General features: G+C 49.5%; 1 protein-coding gene across 15 annotated transcripts in view; it reads left to right on the top strand.

Annotated features, from left to right (window-relative positions):
- rdgA (retinal degeneration A) overlaps window positions 1-26,147 on the top strand; it is a 699,236-nt gene that overhangs the window by 508,252 nt on the left and 164,837 nt on the right. For 12 of the 15 annotated variants that reach the window (XM_069331304.1, XM_069331300.1, XM_069331301.1 and 9 more), the window contains one exon: window positions 24,126-24,288. In XM_069331304.1, the coding sequence (XP_069187405.1) occupies window positions 24,126-24,288 (163 nt within the window). Of the gene's footprint in view, window positions 1-20,246; window positions 21,461-24,125; window positions 24,289-26,147 lie in introns of all 15 variants that reach the window. The other 3 variants (XM_069331302.1, XM_069331305.1, XM_069331303.1) reach the window with 1 other exon arrangement.

The following is a 26,147-nucleotide window of genomic DNA, read 5'->3' as shown; positions in this document are numbered from 1 at the left end:
TCCCTGCAGTATGTCTTGGCGTAGAGGGGGGGGTTTTGAATCGCCTCCCCTCCACCCCCCCACCCCCCCCCCCACCCCCCTACCCCTCCCCGTCCCCCCCTGCAGCATGTCTTGGCGTAGAGGGGGGTTGTATCCCCCCCCACCCCCCTACCCCTCCCCCTCCCCCCCCTGCAGCATGTCTTGGCGTAGAGGGGGGTTGAATCGCCCCCCTACCCCATCCCCCTCCCCCTGCAGCATGTCTTGGCGTAGAGGGGGGGGGTTGTATCGCCCCCCCACCCCCACCCCCTAAATGGCTGTCAGCTCCTGATTAGGGTGTATTGGGTGAATAAATCTTCTCTCGTGTTGTTACCGGGATAATTAAGGCGCTGGTAATTGTCTTATACATGCCACTGCTTGAGACACTAAGGGGGGGCGGGGGGGGGAGACTGTCAGTCAAGTGTTCAAGGACACTAAATGGCCCAAGGCAGATTTTGTTGGCCCAGGCGTAGTTTTTGCACACACACACCTGTAGCCAGTCATACGCATATACCTGCACCTATGCATACTCCTGGACCCACCCATCAACACCTACTCGCCCCCTACACCTACCCCCCACACCTACCGTCACACCTACCACCCACACACCACCCACACCCACCCCCCCACACCTACCCCCTACACCTACCCCCCACACACCTACCCCCCACACCTACCCCCCACACCTACCCCCCACACCTACCCCCCACACCTACCCCCACACCTAACTCCACACCCACCCCCACACCTACCCCCTACACCTACCCCCCACACCTAACTCCACACCTACCCCCCACACCTAACTCCACACCTACCCCCCACACCTACCCCCACACCTACCCCCCCACACCTACCCCCCCACACCTACCCCCCACACCTACCCCCCACACCTAACTCCACACCTACCCCCACACCTACCCCCCACACCTACCCCTAACCCCAACCCCCACCTCACACCCACACCTACCCCCACACACCTACCCCCCACACCTACCCCCACACCTACCCCCCACACCTACCCCCCACACCTACCCCCACACCTACCCCCCACACCTACCCCCACACCTACCCCCCACACCTACCCCCACACCTACCCCCCACACATACCCCCACACCTACCCCCACACCTACCCCCACACTTACCCCCACACCTACCCCCACACCTACCCCCACCCCCCAACCCCCCACACCTACCCCCCACACCTACCCCCACACCTACCCCCCACACCTACCCCCACACCTACCCCCCCACACCTACCCCCCACACCTACCCCCCACACCTACCCCCCACACCTACCCCCCACACCTACCCCCCACACCTACCCCCACACCTACCCCCAACCCCTCCCAACACAAATCACGCGACGCACTTGATTCCCTAACACCAAATTCCTCATGGACAAAAAAATCAACAATAAATACGATAGTTTAGGTGTAGTGGCAGCGAGCGCCGCGGGCAACATGCTGAGGCACGATAACACTCCGTTTTCCACCCCTTTCCCACCCCTCCCCCACGTTTCCACAGCCAATAGGAACGAGAGGTCGTAAATAAGAGGCCATCGTTCACTCCAATGACCTGAGGTAATTAGTGGGCAGTTACACAGGTCAACAAGTCAAGCGGAATGCCCACCGATAATTATGGCGTGGGTTAAATGGCCTGAGGCTAGGTCAATGGCTGTTAGCTAGGTCAATGGCTGTTAGCTAGGTCAATGGCTGTTAGCTAGGTCAATGGCTGTTAGCTAGGTCACTGGCTGTTAGCTAGGTCACTGGCTGTTAGCTACGTCACTGGCTGTTAGCTAGGTCAATTGTTGTTAGCTACGTCACTGGTTGTTAGCTACGTCACTGGCTGTTAGCTAGGTCACCGGCTGTTAGCTAGGTCACTGGCTGTTAGCTACGTCACTGGCTGTTAGCTAGGGCACTGGCTGTTAGCTAGGTCACTGGCTGTTAGCTACGTCACTGGCTGTTAGGTCAATGGCTGTTAGCTAGGGCACTGGCTGTTAGCTAGGGCACTGGCTGTTAGCTACGTCACTGGCTGTTAGCTAGGTCAATTGTTGTTAGCTACGTCACTGGTTGTTAGCTACGTCACTGGCTGTTAGCTAGGTCACCGGCTGTTAGCTAGGTCACTGGCTGTTAGCTACGTCACTCTGTTAGCTAGGGCACTGGCTGTTAGCTAGGTCACTGGCTGTTAGCTACGTCACTGGCTGTTAGGTCAATGGCTGTTAGCTAGGGCACTGGCTGTTAGCTAGGGCACTGGCTGTTAGCTACCTCACTGGCTGTTAGCTAGGTCAATTGTTGTTAGCTACGTCACTGGTTGTTAGCTAGGTCACTGGCTGTTTGCTACGTCACTGGTTGTTAGCTAGGTCACTGGCTGTTAGCTACGTCACTGGCTGTTAGCTACGTCACTGGCTGTTAGTTAGGTCAATGGCTGTTAGCTACGTCACTGGCTGTTAGCTACGTCACTGGTTGTTAGCTACGTCACTGGTTGTTAGCTACGTCACTGGCTGTTAGCTACGTCACTGGTTGTTAGCTACGTCACTGGTTGTTAGCTACGTCACTGGTTGTTAGCTAGGGCACTGGTTGTTAGCTACGTCACTGGTTGTTAGCTACGTCACTGGTTGTTAGCTAGGGCACTGGCTGTTAGCTACGTCACTGGCTGTTAGCTAGGTCACTGGCTGTTAGCTACGTCACTGGCTGTTAGCTACGTCACTGGTTGTTAGCTACGTCACTGGCTGTTAGCTACGTCACTGGTTGTTAGCTACGTCACTGGTTGTTAGCTAGGTCACTGGCTGTTAGCTAGGTCACTGGCTGTTAGCTAGGTCACTGGCTGTTAGCTACGTCACTGGTTGTTAGCTACGTCACTGGCTGTTAGCTAGGTCACTGGCTGTTAGCTAGGTCACTGGCTGTTAGCTAGGGCACTGGCTGTTAGCTACGTCACTGGCTGTTAGTTAGGTCACTGGTTGTTAGCTAGGTCACTGGCTGTTAGTTAGGTCACTGGTTGTTAGCTACGTCACTGGCTGTTAGTTAGGTCAATGGCTGTTAGTTAGGTCACTGGCTGTTAGTTAGGTCACTGGTTGTTAGCTAGGTCACTGGCTGTTAGCTAGGGCACTGGCTGTTAGCTAGGTCACTGGCTGTTAGCTAGGTCACTGGCTGTTAGCTAGGTCACTGGCTGTTAGCTAGGGCACTGGCTGTTAGCTACGTCACTGGCTGTTAGCTAGGTCACTGGCTGTTAGCTAGGTCACTGGCTGTTAGCTAGGTCACTGGCTGTTAGCTAGGTCACTGGCTGTTAGCTAGGGCACTGGCTGTTAGTTAGGTCACTGGCTGTTAGCTAGGTCACTGGCTGTTAGCTACGTCACTGGCTGTTAGCTACGTCAATGGCTGTTAGCTACGTCAATGGCTGTTAGCTACGTCACTGGATGTTAGCTAGGTCACTGGCTGTTAGCTAGGTCACTGGCTGTTAGCTACGTCACTGGATGTTAACTAGGTGTTATAAGACCGGTCTCGTGTTATAGTCTTCCTAAGTTCTATTGTTATCTTTGTTCCTTACATACTTTTTCCTCGTCCTACCTGTTTCCTTATACTTTTTATCCCTTATATCCTTCGTATTCTCTCTCAGTCCTCCTTCTCGTTTAGTTTGTATTCTTCTATTTACTTCTATTCGTTTTATCTCCCGTTTATCATCCGTCTCCTTCCTTCTCCTCTCTCAACATTTTCTCCTCCTCCTCTTTCACCTGTTGCTTCTGTAATTCCTCTTTATCCTTGTCTTCTATCTCCCCTGTTCTGCTTCTCTTCCCTTCCCCCCTCCCCATTCTTCTTTCACTCTTCCCCTTCTTCCTCTCCCTTCTCTCTCTCTCTCTCTCTCTCTCCCTTCTCTCTCTCTCTCTCTCTCTCTCTCTCTCTCTCTCTCTCTCTCTCTCTCTCTCTCTCTCTCTCTCTCTCTCCTTTCTCTCTCCTTTCTCTCTCTCCTTTCTCTCTCTCCTTTCTCTCTCTCCTTTCTCTCTCTCCTCTCTCTCTCCTCTCTTTCTCTCTCTCTCTCTCTCTCTCTCTCTCTCTCTCTCTCTCTCTCTCTCTCTCTCTCTCTCCTTTCTCTCTCCTTTCTCTCTCTCCTTTCTCTCTCTCCTTTCTCTCTCTCCTTTCTCTCTCTCCTCTCTCTCTCCTCTCTTTCTCTCTCTCTCTCTCTCTCTCTCTCTCTCTCTCTCTCTCTCTCTCTCTCTCTCTCTCTCTCTCTCTCTCTCTCTCCCTCCCTCCCTCCCTCCCTCCCTCCCTCCCTCCCCCCCCTCTCTCTCTCTCTCCCCCTCCCAAGATTGCCAGTAATAATGACTAAATCGCATCACATATTAAGCTCTACAGGAAGCAATTACATCTTTCGTAACGTTTCCCCTCTGTGCGTGCGTTAGTGTGCGTGTGTGTGTGTCGTGTTTAGTGAGGTGGGGGCCTGGCGGCTGAGTGGACAGCGCTCGGGATTCGTAGTCCTTAGGTTCCGGGTTCGATCACCGGTGGAGGCGGAAAGAAATAAGCAGTTTCTTTCACCCTGATGCCCCCCTGTTCAGCTGGCGGAAAATAGGTACCTGGGAGCTAGACAGCTGCTACGGGCTGCTTCCTGGGGGGGGGGGTAACAAATAGGAGGCCTGGTCGAGGACCGGGCCGCGGGGACGCTAAACCCCGAAATCATCTGAAGATAACCTCAAGATAAGAGAAGATGGGGGAGCATGAAGGGGGGGGGGTGAGGTGTAATCTGTGTGATTATACCCTCCTTATCGTGCCGATATTACGGGCTCACCATAGCCCGTGCTACATGGACACTTCGTTCTGAGTAGCTAAATCTTTAACAACAACAACAACAACAACAACGTGTCGATGTTCTTATGATCAAAGATCACATTCACTCCAAAAAAAATGTCTATTCCTTACGGGCTATTCATGCCCGTGCCACCTCTTGGGTGGCTTAATCTACATTAATCAATGGAGATTCACCTACGCAAGTGGGAAGGTGTTTTCGTGGTGTCAATCATCCAGTTAGTGGTTCCGAGATCTTTGTTATGTATCTGATCATAAGCATAGAAGTAAAGAGTAGCGGCTATAACACGGGCTCACCATAGCCCGTGCTACTTGGAACTTTTTGCTCCAGGTACTGGCTTACTCTCTCTCTCTCTCTCTCTCTCTCTCTCTCTCTCTCTCTCTCTCTCTCTCTCTCTCTCTCTCTCTCTCCCTCTCTCTCTCTCTCTCTCTCTCTCTCTCTCTCTCTCTCTCTTCGTGGGCTTGGTCTGCGGCTCTGAATGATCACTTAAGATGCTCTTACGCTCATCTTGTGTGTCTTAAACTGGAGCGTGGGTTATCTTACCCGTTCATACTCTCCTGCCTTGTAATGTTGCTAAGGTGAACACATTCAGTTTTAAGCGAATTAAATTAGTCAGTTCTGGGGGCCACTTCGTGGCATGTGTTGGAAACTCCGTCCACTGGGCCGGCCCATTTTTGTTTGCATGAGAATATAATGCTGGAAGTGCATGTTGGAGGTGGATAGAACGACGGTCTGGCTTCATGCAGGTCGGCGTTCAATCCCCGACCGTCCAAGTGGTTGGGCACCATTTCTTTCCTTCCGTCCCATCCCAAATCCTTATCCTGACCCCTTCCCAGTGCTATATAGTCGTAATGGCTTGGCGCTTTCCTCTGATAATTCCCTCCCCCTCCCTCACTATTTCCGTATCATCGGCAAATTTGCAAATATTGCTGCTCAAACCTGAATCTAAATCATTTATATATATTATGAATAACAGAGGTCCCAGGACAGAGCCTTGAGGTACTCCACTTACAACATTTTCCCACTCTGATTTAACCCCATTTATACTAACTCTCTGTTTCCTTTGGTATAGCCATGCCCTAATCCAACTTAATATAGCACCCCCCAATACCATGAGCCTCTTATCTTTTTAATCAATCTTCTATGTGGCACTGTATCAAAAGCTTTGCTAAAGTCAAGGTACACAACATCGCAAATCATCCCACTATCAACTGCCTCAACTATGTTGGAATAAAATGTTAGAAAAATCTGTTAAACGTGAACGGCCATTAGTAAAGCCATTATTGTCAATGGTTTATCTTGGCCATGTCGTGGTGAAGTCGTCTTAGAGCATGTGTCTTTGAATACCCAGCGCATGGGTTCGAATCCACATCACGGCTTCTGTGGATTTTCTCAATAATAATAATTAAATAAGAGCCACATGGTTGCAAGGGTTGTGTGGGCCGCCTGAGGTGTGAGATGTGGGGTTACTCGATTGATAAAGATTAAGCCACCCAAGAGGTGGCACGGGCATGAATAGCCCGTAAGAGGGATTACTCCTGGCTTCCATTAATATATAATGGTTCAGGTGGGGGCGGCGGGACCATCAAGAGGTGAGGTTGGTGTTTAACAATGTAATAACGACCCGCATGAATCACAGTATCTGTAATCTGGAGCTATGCGAGAAATAGTATGTTCTGTGAGAATATATTAAACCAGAAATAACTATTAATCTTCTCCGTGTTTCTGAACGGTTATACTCGACCAACTTCAGCGTGGTCCGTCTTAAAGCAGCTTGCCCATCGTCTTCGGGGGGGTAGTGGAGGAGGAGCCGGGCCTGGAGGAGTACCTCAGTGTGTGGGGGGGACCTCTGGTGGGGGTGGGGGGCGTCCCCACCCTCCCCTCCAAGAGGGTGGGGGAGGGAGGGGAAAGAACTGTCGACCAAAGAATGAATCACAGGCTGACAATGCAGATCGCGTGCTGATTGGCCGGTGCTCGGGGCTGGTGTGGTGGCTGTTGGAGAGGCCAGATTCACGAAGCAGTTACCCAAGCACTTACGAACCTGTACATCTTTTCTCAATTTTTGACGGCTTTGTTTACAATTATTAAACAGTTAATGAGCGCCGAAGCACCAGGAGGCTGTTTATAACAATAACAACAGTTGACTGGGAAGTTTTCATGCTTGTAAACTGTTTAATAAATGTAACCAAAGCCGTCAATGATTGAGGAAAGATGTACACGTTCGTAAGTGCTTGCGTAACTGCTTCGTGAATCTGGTCCCAGAGGTACTCCTGTGCTTGCGACAGAGTGGTTCGCTCTTAAAGCTGGCCTCTAGCTTGCCATGCAGGTGAGGGGGGGGAGGGGTTTGAGTCTTAGTTGTATTGCGTCACGGCTCTTGTTTTTATTGCTTGCGTCACAGCTGTTGCGTTAGTGCTTGCGAAGGCACTTGTGCGCCTTCCTGCGCTTGCGCGAGTGTCAACAAGGAACTTCTACCTCTTAGGCTCTTTGCTTCAAACCGTCACTTTGCGATAGTACTGAAACGTATGTAAATGGCTTGAAATGTCGCAGTATCGGGGTTCTAGACGAGTAATCCAACCCCCATATATGGAACGGAACCCCATATATGGAACGGAACCCCCATATATATGGAACGGAACCCCCCATATATATGGAACGGAACCCCCATATATATGAAACGGAACCCCCATATATATGAAACGGAACCCCCATATATATATGGAACGGAACCCCCATATATATATGAAACGGAACCCCCATATATATATGGAACGGAACCCCCCATATATATGGAACGGAACCCCCATATATATGAAACGGAACCCCCATATATATATATGAAACGGAACCCCCATATATATATGGAACGGAACCCCCATATATATATGAAACGGAACCCCCATATATATATGAAACGGAACCCCCATATATATATGGAACGGAACCCCCATATATATGGAACGGAACCCCCATATATATGAAACGGAACCCCCATATATATGAAACGGAACCCCCATATATATATGGAACGGAAGCCACAGCGGTTCGGTCCGTCCTGGACTCTCGTATCAGGTGATAGCGATTTCATAAAAGGGTCCACCTGCGAAACCTTTACATCTTTCAACAATCATGGCGACTTTATTGACATTTCTAAACCCGTTTTACAAGCGTCGAAACTGCACCAGCCAAGGTTATTGTTGTAATAAATAACCTCGTATAGTGCTTTGGCGCTCGTCAGCTGTTACATAAACGTAAACACAGCCGCCATGATTGAGGAAAGATGTACAGGTTTCGTCATGTATATAGGTGGTTTAGGAATCCTGGTACTGGGACGGACTTAAACGTCCTCACATTCATTTCCCGTCTGTGGGATGGGGTTTATTTATTTATGTATTCACGGGTGAGGAAGAGAGAGATTACGGGCTATTCATGTCCGTGCCACCTCTTGGGTGGCTTAATCTTTATCAATCAATCAATCGGTGAGGAAGAGAGGTGGTAACTGAGCATTTTCCCTCTCCCACGTCGCCTCTCCCGCTGAGGGGGGGGGGGAAGCCAACGTGGGAGGCCACTCATGAGGCTCCTCTCACGTGGGAGAGGAGCTCAGAGTGGCACTTGTAGCTGTGGGACGGGGCTGGGAAAGAGAAGGGGTAACCCTCCCTTCAGCTCTGAGGATCGACAGGCTCTTCAATGGTAAATTGGGTCCGCTTCGTGCGTCAAGCCCAGAATGATGTATACATTAAAGGCACTGGCATGAATAACACGTGAATGGGGAGGGGGGGGGGGGGGAGGGAGGGAGGGAATCATCAGGGGAAAGCGCCAAGCCATTACGATAAGCCAAGCCTGGATGCTCCCGGACGCAGGTTCGAATCCTCGTCACGGCCCTTGTGGATTTGTTCATTACGACTATATAGCACTTGGATTGGATTAGGATTTGGGATGAGATGGACTAGGGGGTGGCGGGGGGGGAGGAAAGGAATGGGGGGGGGCCAACCACTTGGACAATCGGGGATTGAACGCCGACCTGCATGAAGCGAGACCGTCGTCGCTTTAAGAGAGAGAGAGAGAGAGAGATTTCAGTTACAGTGTGATCCTTCCCATGGCCCCGTTACACAAGAAGGAAAAGATGACGCTGTTCCTTCAATCAGATTTTGCCGTCTGTCTTCCAGATTGTGCGCCGCTTCCAGGCGGGGGGGGTGTGGTGGGGCGCCACACCCCCCGCCCCATGATGGGCCACACCCCCCTCCCTGTAATGAGCCACACCCCTCCCTGTAATGAGCCACACCCTTCCCTGTAATGCGCCACACCCCCCTCCCTGTAATGAGCCACACCCCCTCCCTGTAATGCGCCACACACCCCTCCCTGTAATGAGCCACACCCCCCTCCCTGTAATGAGCCACACCCTCCCCATGGTGTGATCAAAACTTGGCCCATAGTTTGCTCCCTTCGTATCCCCCTCTACCTTACCTCCCAGTACTTGGTGCACTGTCACCTACTGTTTCCATCTCTGGGAGATAGGAGCAGAGAGAGAGAGTATCTCTGGAGGGTCGTCCTGAGAGAGAGTGTCTCTGGAGGGTCGTCCAAAGGAAGAGTATCTTCGGAGGGTCGTCCAGAGAGAGAGTATCTCTGGAGGGTCGTCCAGAGAGAGAGTATCTCTGGAGGGTCGTCCAGAGAGAGAGTATCTTTGGAGGGTCGTCCAGAGAGAGAGTATCTCTGGAGGGTCGTCCAGAGAGAGAGTATCTTTGGAGGGTCGTCCAGAGAGAGAGTATCTCTGGAGGGTCCTCCAGAGAGAGAATCTTTGGAGGGTCGTCCAGAGAGAGAGTATCTCTGGAGGGTCGTCCAGAGAGAGAGTATCTCTGGAGGGTCGTCCAGAGAGAGAGTATCTTTGGAGGGTCGTCCAGAGAGAGAGTATCTCTGGAGGGTCGTCCAGAGAGAGAGTATCTTTGGAGGGTCGTCCAGAGAGAGAGTATCTTCAGAGGGTCGTCCAGAGAGAGAGTATCTTTGGAGGGTCGTCCAGAGAGAGAGTATCTCTGGAGGGTCGTCCAGAGAGAGAGAGTATCTCTGGAGGGTCGTCCAGAGAGAGAGAGTATCTCTGCAGGGTCGTCCAGAGAGAGAGTATCTGTGGAGGGTCGTCCAGAGAGAGAGAGTATCTCTGCAGGGTCGTCCAGAGAGAGAGTATCTCTGGAGGGTCGTCCAGAGAGAGAGAGTATCTCTGGAGGGTCGTCCAGAGAGAGAGAGTATCTCTGCAGGGTCGTCCAGAGAGAGAGTATCTGTGGAGGGTCGTCCAGAGAGAGAGAGTATCTCTGCAGGGTCGTCCAGAGAGAGAGTATCTCTGGAGGGTCGTCCAGAGAGAGACAGTATCTCTGGAAGGTCGTCCAGAGAGAGAGAGTATCTCTGCAGGGTCGTCCAGAGAGAGACAGTATCTCTGGAAGGTCGTCCAGAGAGAGAAAGTATCTCTGCAGGGTCGTCCAGAGAGAATCTGTGGACGACGTCGCTTCCGTCTACTCAGGCTGGAAGCTTCACCTCCAAGGGTGTGACACACACACACAAAATGGAGTAACGCCTACACGCGCTTATCTCTCTCTCTCTCTCTCTCTCTCTCTCTCTCTCTCTCTCTCTCTCTCTCTCTCTCTCTCTCTCTGAGCTATATTTTCCTCTTTTTTGGCGTCGTCTTTCTTTTTCTGTCCTGTTCTTCGTCCCTGTTATTTCCCCTTTATTTTTCCTCCCCTTCTCTTTCTCCTTCCCTGGCCATTCTCTTTCTCTTATCGTGATGGGTTATTCTCTCATTCTAGTCTGAAACTCATCCTTTTTTTTCTGTTTTTTCCTTCCCCTTCTGTGGCTCCTGTCCCTCTTCCTTCCTTCCACTACCCCTACTCCCTTTCCCGTTCTCTCATTTTCCCCCTTCCCTGCCGTTTCTCTCTCTCTCACTTACCCCCTTCCCCTCTTTCCCTCTCCATCTTCCAGTACCTTTCTCTCTCTCTCTCTCTCTCTCTCTCTCTCTCTCTCTCTCTCTCTCTCTCTCTCTCTCTCTCTCTCTCTCTCTCTCTCTCTCTCTCTCTCACTTACCCCTACCCCTCTCTATATTCCAGTACCTTTCTCTACTTTCTTTACCTCCCCATGCCTACCCCCCTACCCCCCTACCCCCTACCCCCCTCCCCCCCTCCCCCCCCCCCACACTCAAGAAGGATATTGTCCTATAGCGATCGATGGCTCACTCCCGATCACAATGAATAACTTAGAAAGCGTCGACTTCGCCAATGCTTTTCATTTACCCGAGATCGCTCCCCCCCTTCCCCTCCTCCTCCTCTTCTTCCCATCACTTTCCTTCTCCTCCTCTCCCCATCACTTTCCTCCTAAAAATGCCCAAAATCCTCCCCCCAAACATTGATGTAATTTCCCTTCGACGCCCTTCTTTCTGATCTTTCTTCCTAGATCCTTCCTCTTCCCCTACTCTTCTCTTCCTCCTGCTCCTTCCCTTCCTCCTGCTCCTTCCCTTCGTCCTGTTCCTTCCCTTCCTCCTGTTCCTTCCCTTCCTCCTGCTCCTTCCCTTCCTCCTGCTCCTTCCCTTCGTCCTGCTCCTTCCCTTCCTCCTGCTCCTTCCCTTCCTCCTCCTCCTTCCTTCCCTCCCTCTCTGTTCCGATCGCGTCAGAGAACCAGCTCTCGGTGGGTCGTTAGTTAATTAAGCCAATCTTTTAATATAATAGACGTATTAGGGCTCGCTAGACGGCCTCTTCGCAGTAACTGAAGGGAGTAGAAGTGTTCGTATCTGAATAACTGGGCAAGGGAGACCAATGGGATTCGATTCTTCTCCTGAGAGTTGACGGACGGCTGAGACTCCCAGGGGACGATGATGCATGGTGGTACGCTGAGAGAAAATGTACCAGAGGTACGATTGGGTAGCATTCCCTCGCGGGGCGGGGCGGGGGAGATTAGTTTCATTTAGAGAAAGCAAAGTGTGTGTGTGTGTGTGTGTGTGTGTGTGTGTGTGTGTGTGTGTGTGTGTGTGTGTGTGTGTGTGTGTGTGTCTGTCTGTGTGTCTGTGTGTGTGTGTGCGTGTGTGTGTGTGTGTGTGTATGTATATATATATATATATATATATATATATATATATATATATATATATATATATATATATATATATATATATATATATATACATATATATGCAGAATAACCACATATGAAAAATAGAAAATGCTTAACGCGTTTTCGGCTAATTCGCCTTCATCAGAGCAAAGTAGAATGGAGAATTAGCCGAAAACGCGTTAAGCATTTTCTATTTTTCATATGTGGTTATTCTGCATACTTGGATCAGTGTTTTTGTGATCATTGTTGCATATATATATATATATATAATGTTGACCAGACCACACACTAAAAAGTGAAGGGACGACGACGTTTCGGTCCGTCCTGGACCATTCTCAAGTCGATTCTAATATACATATATAAAATACACGTATATATATCATGTTTTATTTTATCGTAGTTTTTCGTTCAGTTGCATTATAAATGTGTTCTGTTCAGTGTTGCCAATCAATCGCTCCTGTGATCACAGACCTCAGGTGATGAACGAAAAGTTATGGGGTCGTTCTTGTGTGAACATTCACCTTGTTCACCGCCTTGTTCATCAGCCGCTAAATAGTAGTTAATAGTGCACTATTAAATGGCTAAATTTAATAGTGCACTATTCACTAATACCGAATATTCACTATTCACCGAGCCAATTTTCTATTTTAAATAGAAAATTTAATAGTGAATAGGGAGGGGGGGGGTGAGATTGTCAGCTGATGGTGTTGTTAGGCGTGTTAAGGGGTCTTATTAATGGGTTGGGGTGGGGGGGGGGTGTCCATCCAGCTGGGGTTATTGGGGGGTAGGGTGGGGGGAGGGGGGTTGATATAGCTCGCGCTTTCTAGGGAAGGCTGTGGCTCTTGCGCTCTCTGGGGAGGGATGTGGCTCTTGCGCTCTCTGGGGAGGGATGTGGCTCTGGCGCTCTCTGGGGAGAGATGTGGCTCTTGCACTCTCTGGCGGAGGGATGTGGGTCTTGCGCTTTCTGGGGAGGGATGTGCTCTTGCGCTCTCTGGGGAGGGATGTGGCTCTTGCGCTCTCTGGGGAGGGCTGTGGCTCTTGCGCTCTCTGGGGAGGGCTGTGGCTCTTGCGCTCTCTGGGGAGGGATGTGGCTCTTGCGCTCTCTGGGGAGGGATGTGGCTCTCCAGCGCCATTGACAATGGAAACAAAAAGAGAGAAAATTGCTATTGGAGGAAAGCAAATTTTATTTGATCCAATTCACTCCGGCTTCGTTAGAGAAGTTGACGAGCGCCGACAAACTCCGATGGAAAGGAAGCAAGCAAGAAACGCCTTTGGAACACCTTTGGCGGTGGAGGGGTACTGTGTACGACATGAAAGATCGTGGGGGAATTTATGATGTTGTAATACTTTTTTTTTTTTAGGAGTTTTCCGCACACCTGTTTGGCGGGGTTGGTGTTTAACGTGATCATTATACGTGATAACCACCGACAAACACAATGATGATAGTAAGGAAACGAGGGATATGATCACTCCCTCCAAAATACCCGAATATACAAGGTTTAGAAGTAGAAACTATACACATTATTCCAGCAGGTGAATGTTGTTGATGTTAAAGATTCGCTACCTGGAACATAAAGTTCCGAGTAGCACGGGTTATGGTGACCCCGCAGGTGAAGTACTGGCAGGAGGGGGCGGCGGCGGGGGGGCGTGGGAGCCCCTAAGGGCGGGGGGGGTGGGGGAGGGATGGAGTGAGGAGGAGGAGGGGGACCATGGGGGGGTAGCGGAGTGGGTGGGAGGGGGGAAGGGAGATCACCCATTGTTCTGTCGTAACTAGTAAATACATGAAAAAAAACAAAACTGGGCGGCGGTGTTTGTGCTGGATAGAGTGAGGTAAAACACCCGCCCGCTGCTATTGACGGGGGCGGGGGGGGGGGGGGGGGAAGGGGGGGGGCGTATCCCCCCCCCTCACCGACCAGGTGTGCTATTGTCACCACCTTTGTTGTGGGGCTCTTCCCCCCCCCCTCCTCTCCCTATTTTGACATTTTTTTTTTACCTAATTTTTAGTATTACTTTTTTTTTCTTAGATCAGTTTAATAAATTTATAACATTCACTACCGTTGCAAATTATATATATATATATATATATATATATATATATATATATATATATATATATATATATATATATATATATATATATATATATATAATGTTGTACCTAGTAGGCAGCTCGCTTCCCTATCTATCCCCTCCCCCCCCCCCTTCCCGACTCCCATTCCTCCTCTACCCCCTCCCCTCATCCCCCCATGAATGCTGTGTGTGCGTTTCCCCTCTGTATTACAACACTGAGGCACTGGAAAGTTGGCAACTCTAGGGGTCTCTTATTATGATTAGCTTACAACCCAGACCCTTCAACACCCGTGTGGCACTTTTATCCAAGGCGCCAAGTTGTCTCAGAAGGATTAGGATAAAAATTGTAATGGTGAGCTTACGGGGACTTGGCTGAGCCCCTTGTGGGTGGCAATATCACCCGAATGGGCAACAGTGAAGTCAGTATAAGCGTTTGTCATGGTTGATTATGCGCGTGTAGTCCCATGCCGACTGCTTTCCATTCTTCCATTCTTCCCTGTGATCCCGTCTGGGCGACTAGCGGGATTGTCAGAGTTTCGGGGCATTAGGTAACGAGGTTCGCTCGCGCTCTCTCTCTCTCTCTCTGCTGGACATTCAGTTGTAATAAGGCTCTTAATGACGTTAAATTCACCGTACCTCAAGTGCTAATCCACCTGTGCTTTGGGAGAGCCGGCCATGCTGACCGTACCTGTTAGCCTGGTTGATCAGTCCAGCAACCAGGAGGCCTGGTCGACGACCGGGCCGCGGGGACACTAAGCCCCGGAAGCACCTCAAGGTAGCCTCAAGGTAGCCGCTGCCACGCCGCAAGGATACCTATTTTCGGTGTGGATTAGGGCAGCAAGGTGGAGAGCCCTCTGCAATTCTGAAGGCCTGTGATGTGAGACGAGGGTTAGTTGTTGCCATTGAGGTTGCTAATAGGAAATTGCCCGCATGGGGGGTAGGTGCAAGAGCTGTAAGGCGAGCAATGTAACTTGGTGCTGGTGCAATATATAGGCACACACTGCAACCAACACGTTCTCGCACTTTCTTACAGTCAATATTGACTTATTAAATACGTGCATATGTGACATACTAAACATACTAGTTTACCTTGAAGAGCTTCATAGAAAACACCGACCTTACCTAACCTTCTTAGTATGTTAAGATAAGCATCTTATTGCTTCGTAATTACAATTATTACTTAACTTATTAAAGGTATAGGTTAAGTAATATTTGTAATTACAATTATTACTTAACGTATTAAAGGTATAGGTTAAGTAATATTTGTAATTACGAAGCAATAAGATGCTTATCTTAACATACTAAGAAGGTTAGGTAAGGTCGGTGTTTTCTATGAAGCTTTTCAAGGTTAACTAGTATGTTTAGTATGTCACATATGCACGTATTTAATAAGTCAATATTGACTGTAAGTAAGTGCGAGAACGGGTTGCTGCAATTGCACACTGTACGATGGGACTATCCCACCTGGATTGTTTGTGGGCGTTAGAGGGGGGGGGGGGTAGTGGTTAGAGTCGTGCGGCTGCGACAGAGCCCCACTTACCCAGTTAGTGCCACAGTGGGGAGGTGGGGAAACTGGGATTGGCACACTAATCAATTTGATTGAAACCCAGATCCGAAAAAGCATTTTTCAGAGTCCTCTCTCTGCCTCCCTCCCTCCATCACTGCCCCCCTCCTCCCCCCCCTCCTTCCCCCCCCTCCTCCCCCCCTCCTTCCCCCCCCTCTCTCTCCCCTCCCCCTTCCTTGCCTGCCCCCCCAGCAGCCCCCCCCCTCCCTGCCCTCTGACCCCCTCCTCTGGAGATATTTACACTAGCCCAGACCATTATGTAAAGTGGGGGGAGTGTCACGCTTCAATCTCCTGCATTTTATTTCCAGGGGGTGTCCCTGGGGTGATCCTGGGGGGTGGGGGTGTCCCCGGAATGATCCCTGGGGGTGGGGGTGTCCCTGGGGTGATCCTAGGGTTGGGGGATGTCCCTGGAATGATCCCGGGGGTTGGGGGTGTCCATGGAATGATCCTGCGGTTGGGGGGTGTCCCGGGGGTGATCCTGGGGGGTGGGGTGTCCCTAGAATGATCCGGGGGTGGGGGGTGTCCCTGGAATGATTCCTGGGGGGTAGAGGGAGTGTCCCTGGAATGATCCCAACGCTGAAATTATAGTAAACAGTAGCCAAAGGAGGGGGGGGGGACGACTGACTGGAAGAACGGGGTGACATAGGGGTGTTCAAGGGGTTCACCCCTTTGGTCGCGCCAAGGGAGGTTGAAGGGCCACCCTAAAACGTTTCCATCGTTCCAGTTGGGTAGCAGATTAGTGGCTCTGAAATCCCCCCTTTAGGAAGGGGGGGGGGCGTTGGTGCCTCATTAGGTAGAGTGGCTGCCGCTACTGTCTGTATTTGGTGGCCGTTCGAGACTCCCCAAATTTTCCGGTGAATGCAATGTTATTATCCACGATATGGAGAGGTAGCAAATTATACATACATGTATAATCTCGAGCAACGAAAGATAGAATTTTTCCGGTGAATGCAATGTGTATTATACTTACCTCTCCATATCGTGGAGGTGTATCCACGATATGGAGAGGTAGCAAATTATACATACATGTATAATCTCGAGCGACGGAAGATGAGTTGATTTCGTAATTATACGGATTTATCATCATTATCCTTTATTGTTAGTATCATTAATTACATTATCCACACAATATAATAACGTCATCGGTGAACGGGCAGGTAATTCTGTAATTGCAGTAGTTGTGACTATGTTAATTAACGGTCTGTGGCAGGTGATTCATCGATTAGCGTGAGAGAGAGAGAGAGGGGGGGGAGGGGAGTAAACTAATTAGCATTGTTGTAACGCTAATTGGGAGCAACCACGCCAATTAGCTAACAATTGGCAAGAAACAAGGGAAATGCTCCAGCATGTCTTCGGGGGGGGGGGGGGACAGAAAGAGACAGACAGACAGACAGAGTGACGCTGACAGCAGACAGACTCACTTAGACAGACACACAGACAGTGACGGAGCACCACCAGGAAGCACAAAAAATAAAATCAGTTGATTGACAGTTGAGAGGCGGGCCTTAAGAACTAGAGCTCAACCCCCCCCCCCCCCCCGCAAGTACAACTAGGTGTGGACACAGACAGAGACAGACACAGATAAACAGACATAGATAGACAGTCATAGATAGACAGACACAGACACAGAGCCCAATAGGCTCAGGAATCTGTACACCTGTTGATTGACGGTTGAGAGGCGGGACCAAAGAGCCAGACCTCAACCCCCGCAAAAACACACAGACACACACACACACAGACACACACACATGGAGGTGTACACACAGACACACAGACACACACACATGGAGGTGTACACACAGACAGACACACACACACATGGAGGTGTACACACAGACACACAGACACACACACACATGGAGGTGTACACACAGACACACACACACATGGAGGTGTACACACAGACACACACACACACATGGAGGTGTACACACAGACACACACACATGGAGGTGTACACACAGACACACACACATGGAGGTGTACACACAGACACACACACACACATGGAGGTGTACACACAGACACACACACACATGGAGGTGTACACACAGACACACACACACATGGAGGTGTACACACAGACACACACACACATGGAGGTGTACACACAGACACACACACACATGGAGGTGTACACACAGACAGACACACACATGGAGGTGTACACACAGACACACACTTGGAGGTGTACACACAGACACACACACATGGAGGTGTACACACAGACACACACATGGAGGTGTACACACAGACACACACACACATGGAGGTGTACACACAGACACACACACACATGGAGGTGTACACACAGACACACACACACATGGAGGTGTACACACAGACAGACACACACATGGAGGTGTACACACAGACAGACACACACATGGAGGTGTACACACAGACACACAGACAGACACACACATGGAGGTGTACACACAGACACACACACATGGAGGTGTACACACAGACACACACACACACATGGAGGTGTACACACAGACACACACACACATGGAGGTGTACACACAGACACACACACATGGAGGTGTACACACAGACACACACACACATGGAGGTGTACACACAGACACACACACACATGGAGGTGTACACACAGACACACAGACAGACACACGCACATGGAGGTGTACACACAGACACACACACATGGAGGTGTACACACAGACACACACACACATGGAGGTGTACACACAGACACACACACACATGGAGGTGTACACACAGACAGACACACACATGGAGGTGTACACACAGACAGACACACACATGGAGGTGTACACACAGACACACACACACATGGAGGTGTACACACAGACAGACACACACATGGAGGTGTACACACAGACAGACACACACACACATGGAGGTGTACACACAGACACACACACACATGGAGGCGTACACACAGACACACACACACACATGGAGGTGTACACACAGACACACACACACATGGAGGTGTGTGTGTGTGACGCTGCTAACTTCAGACATATACACTGTGAGGTGTTCCCTCGGCTTACATACACAATTTGCCTTTTGTGTTGGACTATGTTCAGGACTAAAGTGGACTTGCTGGCAGGGTTTGTAAGCTTTTGTAGTGGCCTTAACGACCCTCCCGAGGCCCGGGCCTTAAGTCCAACCACCCAAGCTGAGACCAGAGTATTCACGCTCTCTGGGGTGATGATTGTTGTTGATCTGGTAACATTGCTTGCTCGACTTGTAGTGAAATGGTAATGTGAGGAATACGAACGACAGTGACGATAACTCGTTATCGTGGTGTATCGTTTTGGCTGTGTCGGTTATCGTCACCCCCACCTGCCTACCCCCTACCCCCCCCCCCCCTCACCCACACTCACTAAAACCACTGGTGGTCGTTGTTCGTCCTATAGGAACTGGCGGTCGTTGTTCGTCCTGCGGGAACTGGCGGTCGTTGTTCGTCCTATAGGAACTGGTGGTCGTTGTTCGTCCTATAGGAACTGGTGGTCGTTGTTCGTCCTATAGGAACTGGTGGTCGTTGTTCGTCCTGCGGGAACTGGTGGTCGTTGTTCGTCCTGCGGGAACTGGTGGTCGTTGTTCGTCCTGCGGGAACTGGCGGTCGTTGTTCGTCCTATAGGAACTGGTGGTCGTTGTTCGTCTTGCGGGAACTGACGGTCGTTGTTCGTCCTGCGTCCACAAGACAGAAAACAGTGGTGAGCTTAGCGTTTATGTATTGTTCCGTAATTAACGTCCTCGTGATCGAATTCCTAAGAGAAGGTGGCTGTTGTCATCACTTAACCTTCATGTCGAGGCTGTCATCCCAGTTGCCCGTCATCTGTCGACCAGGAGACATCGTTCACATCGCCCTTAAGTTTGTTTACATCCCAGCAGGATCGCCTCGATCTTGTATATTTCATGTATACAATTTCCTTCTCTTTTTTTCCTCCCAAATTAGGTCGTCAACCTGCCTCCCCCAAAGGTAATATAGGCGCAAAATTCCTCATTACTTGGCAACAAAAGACCTCGTTATTATTACAAAGAGCGAACGACCTCATTACCTCATCGCAATAGTTTAGCCAATAAATACTAGAATATTACATTATGGTATGCCTAGGCAGTTTTGCTTAATAATGATATTACATTTTCTTCAAAATTTTAAAAAAGAAAACCTACTGTTCTGCATTTTTTTGGTCATGTTAGTTATATTCTTTATTATTCACTTCTACGTGGCCCACTATCCTTCAACGCTCACACGTTGTGTCTGCCCTTTGCTGACCAATGTGATCTGGTAGTAATTGGACATAACCCATCCGTCCTTGTTGTTTGCGGGTAGTTTCCATACGCGGGTGCCATTCGCCGAGATTGGATATCCATTACTTGATGAAGCATAGAGACAGGCACTGGTTAGGATGGGGTTGGGGGGCGGGCGGCCGCCTGCCACTTAATGTACTGAAGTTTCGGTAGGATAGGGTCAGGGCCGAGCTGATGAGAGAGAGAGAGAGAGAGAGAGAGAGAGAGAGAGAGAGAGAGAGAGAGAGAGAGAGAGAGAGAGAGAGAGAGAGAGAGAGAGAGAGACATACACACACTGAAGTATACTACGTTGTTTAATCAGTGTGTGGTGTTAAAATGTGGCCGAGCGGGCTGCCTTCAGTGGTCACTTCTCGCCAGTGTGAGAAGCTTATTGTAATGTTTGTCTTATGTTGAGTCTGTTGACCCCTACAGGGGCTGGCGTCAGGGGAAGCCCGGAGAGGGGCGGGGTGACGTGGCCCTTGTGAGGAGCCCCTGGGGTGTCCAAGACCCCCAGGGGAGGGTTGCTACCGGCGACCCAAGTGACACGCGCCCACGCCCCCCAGCCAACGCCCCGCCATGAACATCGCCAAGCTGCGGCACACGTTTATGCGGTCTCGGACGCCCACGGGCGCCGAGATGAAGCAACAGAACAGTCTGGAGGTTCCGCCGCAGGTTCGCTCGGCCTCATTTGACGAGATGCAGCTCAAGCCGGGTCGTCGAGAGTCGTCGTCGTCGTCCTCGTCGCCAGCAGAACGACAGTCGTTTCTGCTGCGGGTGCCGTACCTCGGACCGAAACGTTCGAAAAGCTTCGACTCAGGATGCGGCGACGTGGACGACACCGACACCACCTCCCGCAAGAAGAGTTCGCGTCCCTCCTCACTTGACAAAGCGACCCACCATTGCGTCCACTGTGTGTACATAGAGGATCTCAACCGACGCTTTGGCTGCGAGGGCAAAAGAATCCCCTACAACATGTCGCTGGACTTCGTCAGTAGTCTGGACAGCTCGCGGGAGGAGGCGGAGGACGAACTGGAAGAAGACTGGGACGAGGACAGTTCGAGTGACGAGCTGCACGAGGTGATCTGCGGCATCAAAGTTACCTTGAGTCCCAACTCGCCATCGTCGGCGTCCCCGACGCAAGAGGAAGTGCCAATACCGACGCCAGCGGCGGCGGCGGCGCCGTCGCCACGCAGTAAAGCCGTGTCCCCTAAGTTGGAGCGTCAGCCTGCCATCTTCTGCATGAACACGAGCACCGAGCTCAGTTCGCAGGAAAACAGCTTTGATTTAAGTGACGGTGGTTTCAGCCACCATGGTTCCTTTTTGTACCTGGGTTCCTCTAGTGATTACGGTGACGGGGAGCAAAGTGGGGAGCAGGGGAGCGGCGGGGAGAAGCAAGAGGGGAAGGAGGGCGTGACCGACGTCTTCCTGGAAGTGCCACCTCGCCGGGATCGAGCAGCCTCTCTTGACATCTCCTTCGCCAGCTTCCCCAAGCCGGAGGACCTCATCAAATCCTCCACGACGGGTCTCACGCGCTCCGTCTCCCTCGAGCCCTCGAAGTCGCTCCGATCTAAGAGCATCGACATCGAACTCCCAACAGAAGAAGACGGTAACTACAAGGTGGTAGTGACCACGCCCAAGGCTGCCAGGTAGGTGGCTCTCATCCCAGCATGTATAATAACTCTTGCAACCCTTCTCCCCCCCACCCTCAAAGTGGGGTGCAAGACCATCCGCTCTTGCACCCCCCTCCAAGACCATCCGCTCTTGCACCCCCCTCCAAGACCATCCGCTCTTGCACCCCCCTCCAAGACCATCCGCTCTTGCACCCCCTCAAAGACCATTCACTCTTGCACCCCCCTCCAAGACCATCCACGCTAGTTTCCCCTTCGTCAGGAGACATAAACTCCGTTGACAGTGAGGGAAAAAAAGCTACTTCGTGGATGAGGTGCGTAATATTGTCGTGTACAATTTATGGCATGTTTCTAGTCTAATGAGGGTAAGTAATTTGCTTCGTAAACCTTGTTAAATAATTTTGGCTGTTTTGTTATTTTGGGAAAGGGTATAAGAGCATATTCTACTGCTCAAACTTACACACACACACACACACACACACACACACACACACACACACACACACACACACACACACACACACACACACACACACTCTCTCTCTCTCTCTCTCTCTCTCTCTCTCTCTCTCTCTCTCTCTCTCTCTCTCTCTCTCTCTCTCTCTCTCTCTCTCCTCGCACCAACATCCCAATATTTAACATACATATACATCATAGATTTTCAAAAATGCCCAACTAACACGCAACCCTTTACTTCCATTATCATTTTCATGTTCAATAATGGAACACGTATGAAAGGAAAACTGGCCCGTTGTTTAATCGGTCACCCAGGCGTTGCTGTTGTTAATTTGTATATTTCACGCGTTGCAAGGTCTGCAATTTTGTCTTGATTGCAAACAATGTGTAGAGATTGATATCACTTGGTTTGAGATTGGTCATCTCAAGATAACCTCAAGATATTTGCTCTCTTGCTTTAGGCGTTATTCATGACCAAAACAAAATTAATTTTGACACCGAAATTGGTTTATTTTTCTTTAACAGGTTTATTTTTTTTGTTTAACATGTGTGTGTATGTTTTTTTTACCTTAAAGCCAGAACGTACTTTACTTGGTCTACTATGCAAGGCTCGGTTTGTCTAATAAGCCGAGTTTTGCTAAAGTTATATATTTGTCTAAATTTTTGTTCGTATGAAATGATAACGCTTTCCATTATGTTGTATATGATTACATTTTTTTAACGAGTTAAAGCTAACATAGAAATACGATCAAACCTAACCTATCTTATCTAACCTAACCTAGCCTAACTTATCCTAGCCTATCCTATCCTATGAAAATCTAACCTAAACTAACATAATTAAGTCAGTAATGCGTGTTCTTAATATAATATAATAATATTCAAATAAACCAATTGGAAATAAAAAATTTAAATAATGAAAATCCCTCTGCCTATTAGGCAAATTGGGCCTTGCATACTAGGCCAAGTAGTGCGTTCTGGCTATTAGGTACGATATATATATATATATATATATATATATATATATATATATATATATATATATATATATATATATATAGTCTATACATATACTCTCAAAAGTTTTTGTAATACTATTGTCATTGCCATATAATATATTGGAACATTAAACTTGATCTCAACCCAGCTTAGTTGAAGGTAAGTTCAATTCCACAACATATCGGTCCCTGCTGTGCATTTTGGGGAACCAAATATTAATCAAATTGGTTCATATTGATCCTTTTTTTAATAGCAAGTCAGTATACTCTTTTTATCAGTCTGATTTGGCATGTTTTTTTTTTCCAGCGTATTTAGTATATTTTCATCAAGATTTGGTGTAATTTTCTTCCCCTTGACTGAGGGGAAATATTGTCTCATTTTGGACTGACGCAGAACTTTTGGTTCATACTGTATTGTTTACATGTGACGTCACGCGGACTAGAAACAGTATAGTTGCTTTTGTCATTGTTTTCTTTTGTTTTAATTTTGTTTCTTGGAAGGAGATGGGATTTTGTTTTGTTTTTTCACGGTCAAAATTTTTTCTTAAGAGTGGCCTGAGGTGTTTTTATTGATTAGGTGGGAATTTAGATTTAGAATTTAGGCTTGGATTGATTGGGTTGGTGCTTAATTAGATAAATTAGTTTGGAGTTTAGAGAGATTAGCTGGGGCTTCAGACAGATTAGTTGTGGGATTGGATTTAGTTTTGATTGGTAAGTGAATGCTTAGATTAGGTGGAGTTCAGATTGATTAGTTAAGGATTTTTTTAAGATCGATTGGTTACTCAGGGGAGGGTGTAGGTTACTCAGGGGAGGATATAGGTTACTCATGAGGAGTGACAAAATTTATATCAATCCACCCCCCCCCCCCCCCTCCTCACCACCCTATTTTTTTTTGAACGCAAAAATTTGTAAATATTCCTCATGCGATTATGAGTTTAAAGAAGTAAATTATTGATTAAATTAAGAACTGTTACAGAGGTAATGGAGCCAAGATAATATTATTACGTCTATCTAATTGGCTAGTAGTAATGTGTCTTAATCCGTATTAGCATACAAAAAATCCATTAATTTTTTTTTTTTTTGGTTATACGTAGTTTCAATGGTATTTTTTATACTTATTAGTAAATATTAGTGCTTGCAATTTGGATTATTATTTTTGTTTTATTGTATTTATTGTATTTTATTGTATTTATTGTATAGTGATGCTGATGAAGGATCTTGGCTCCCTGCAGGAAAGCGATCAACTCTGAGGTGGAGATCCAGTGTGAGAATGGGGAGCGGCGCGTCCTGCGGTCCACCTGCGACTGGAATGAGGGAGCTATCAATGGGGACCACCTGTGGTGCCCGACCTCCGCCTCCGGCGACTTCTGCTACGTCGGCGAGGACTTCTGCTGTGTGAGTACTCCTGTGTACCCTCTGTTGGTGGTGGTGGCTGGTTGGTGCTCGGAGGCCTGCCTGCCCGGGAGGCTGTCTCCTTCGGTAGGGTGATGTCTCCTTCGGCAGGGTGATGTCTCTTTCGGTAGGGTGATGTCTCCTTCGGCAGGGTGATGTCTCCTTCGGCAGGGTGATGTCTCCTTCGGCAGGGTGATGTCTCCTTCGGCAGGGTGATGTCTCCTTCGGCAGGGTGATGTCTCTTTCGGTAGGGTGATGTCTCCTTCGGTAGGGTGATGTCTCTTTCGGTAGGGTGATGTCTCCTTCGGCAGGGTGATGTCTCCTTCGGCAGGGTGATGTCTCCTTCGGCAGGGTGATGTCTCTTTCGGTAGGGTGATGTCTCCTTCGGCAGGGTGATGTCTCCTTCGGCAGGGTGATGTCTCCTTCGGCAGGGTGATGTCTCCTTCGGTAGGGTGATGTCTCCTTCGGCAGGGTGATGTCTCCTTCGGCAGGGTGATGTCTCCTTCGGTAGGGTGATGTCTCCTTCGGCAGGGTGATGTCTCCTTCGGCAGGGTGATGTCTCCTTCGGCAGGGTGATGTCTCTTTCGGTAGGGTGATGTCTCCTTCGGTAGGGTGATGTCTCCTTCGGCAGGGTGATGTCTCCTTCGGCAGGGTGATGTCTCTTTCGGTAGGGTGATGTCTCCTTCGGTAGGGTGATGTCTCCATCGGCAGGGTGATGTCTCTTTCGGTAGGGTGATGTCTCCTTCGGCAGGGTGATGTCTCCATCGGCAGGGTGATGTCTCTTTCGGTAGGGTGATGTCTCCTTCGGTAGGGTGGTGTCTCCTTCGGCAGGGTGATGTCTCCTTCGGCAGGGTGATGTCTCTTTCGGTAGGGTGATGTCTCCTTCGGTAGGGTGATGTCTCCTTCGGCAGGGTGATGTCTCCTTCGGCAGGGTGATGTCTCCTTCGGTAGGGTGATGTCTCATTCGGCAGGGTGATGTCTCCTTCGGTAGGGTGATGTCTCCTTCGGCAGGGTGATGTCTCCTTCGGCAGGGTGATGTCTCCTTCGGGAGGGTGATGTCTCCTTCGGGAGGGTGATGTCTCCTTCGGGAGGGGTGTTGTCTTCTTCGGGAGGGTGATGTCTCCTTCGGGAGGGGTGTTGTCTTCTTCGGGAGGGTGATGTCTCCTTCGGGAGGGTGTTGTCTCCTTCGGGAGGGTGTTGTCTCCTTCGGCAGGGTGATGTCTCCTTCGGCAGGGTGATGTCTCCTTCGGCAGGGTGATGTCTCCTTCGGCAGGGTGATGTCTCCTTCGGCAGGGTGATGTCTCCTTCGGCAGGGTGATGTCTCCTTCGGCAGGGTGATGTCTCCTTCGGCAGGGTGATGTCTCCTTCGGGAGGGTGATGTCTCCTTCGGGAGGGTGTTTTCTTCATCGATGGTTTATCGTCTTCAAAATGAATCCTTCAGTGAAGGAGGTAGTTCCCCTATCTAACGGGAGGTACAGACACTCCGCTATATAATGGCTAATGGAACTAAATGTTCCATTAGGTACAGTTTCCTCACTCTATCTTCCTAGTGAAGCACCGGCAATTGTGGAATTAAGTTTATTAGAGGTGTGTGTGTGTGTGTGTGTGTGTATTCACCTAGTTGTACTCACCTAGTTGTGTTTGCGGGGGTTGAGCTCTGGCTCTTTGGTCCCGCCTCTCAACCGTCAATCAACAGGTGTACAGATTCCTGAGCCTATCGGGCTCTGTCATATCTACACTTGAAACTGTGTATGGAGTCAGCCTCCACCACATCACCCCCTAATGCATTCCATTTGTCAACCACTCTGACACTAAAAAAGTTCTTTCTAATATCTCTGTGGCTCATTTGGGCACTCAGTTTC

Source organism: Procambarus clarkii, chromosome 25 (assembly GCF_040958095.1).
Source record: "Procambarus clarkii isolate CNS0578487 chromosome 25, FALCON_Pclarkii_2.0, whole genome shotgun sequence".
NCBI lineage: Eukaryota > Metazoa > Arthropoda > Malacostraca > Decapoda > Cambaridae > Procambarus > Procambarus clarkii.
Note: the sequence above shows the minus strand (reverse complement) of the source record. Positions and strands in the feature narration are given on the sequence as shown.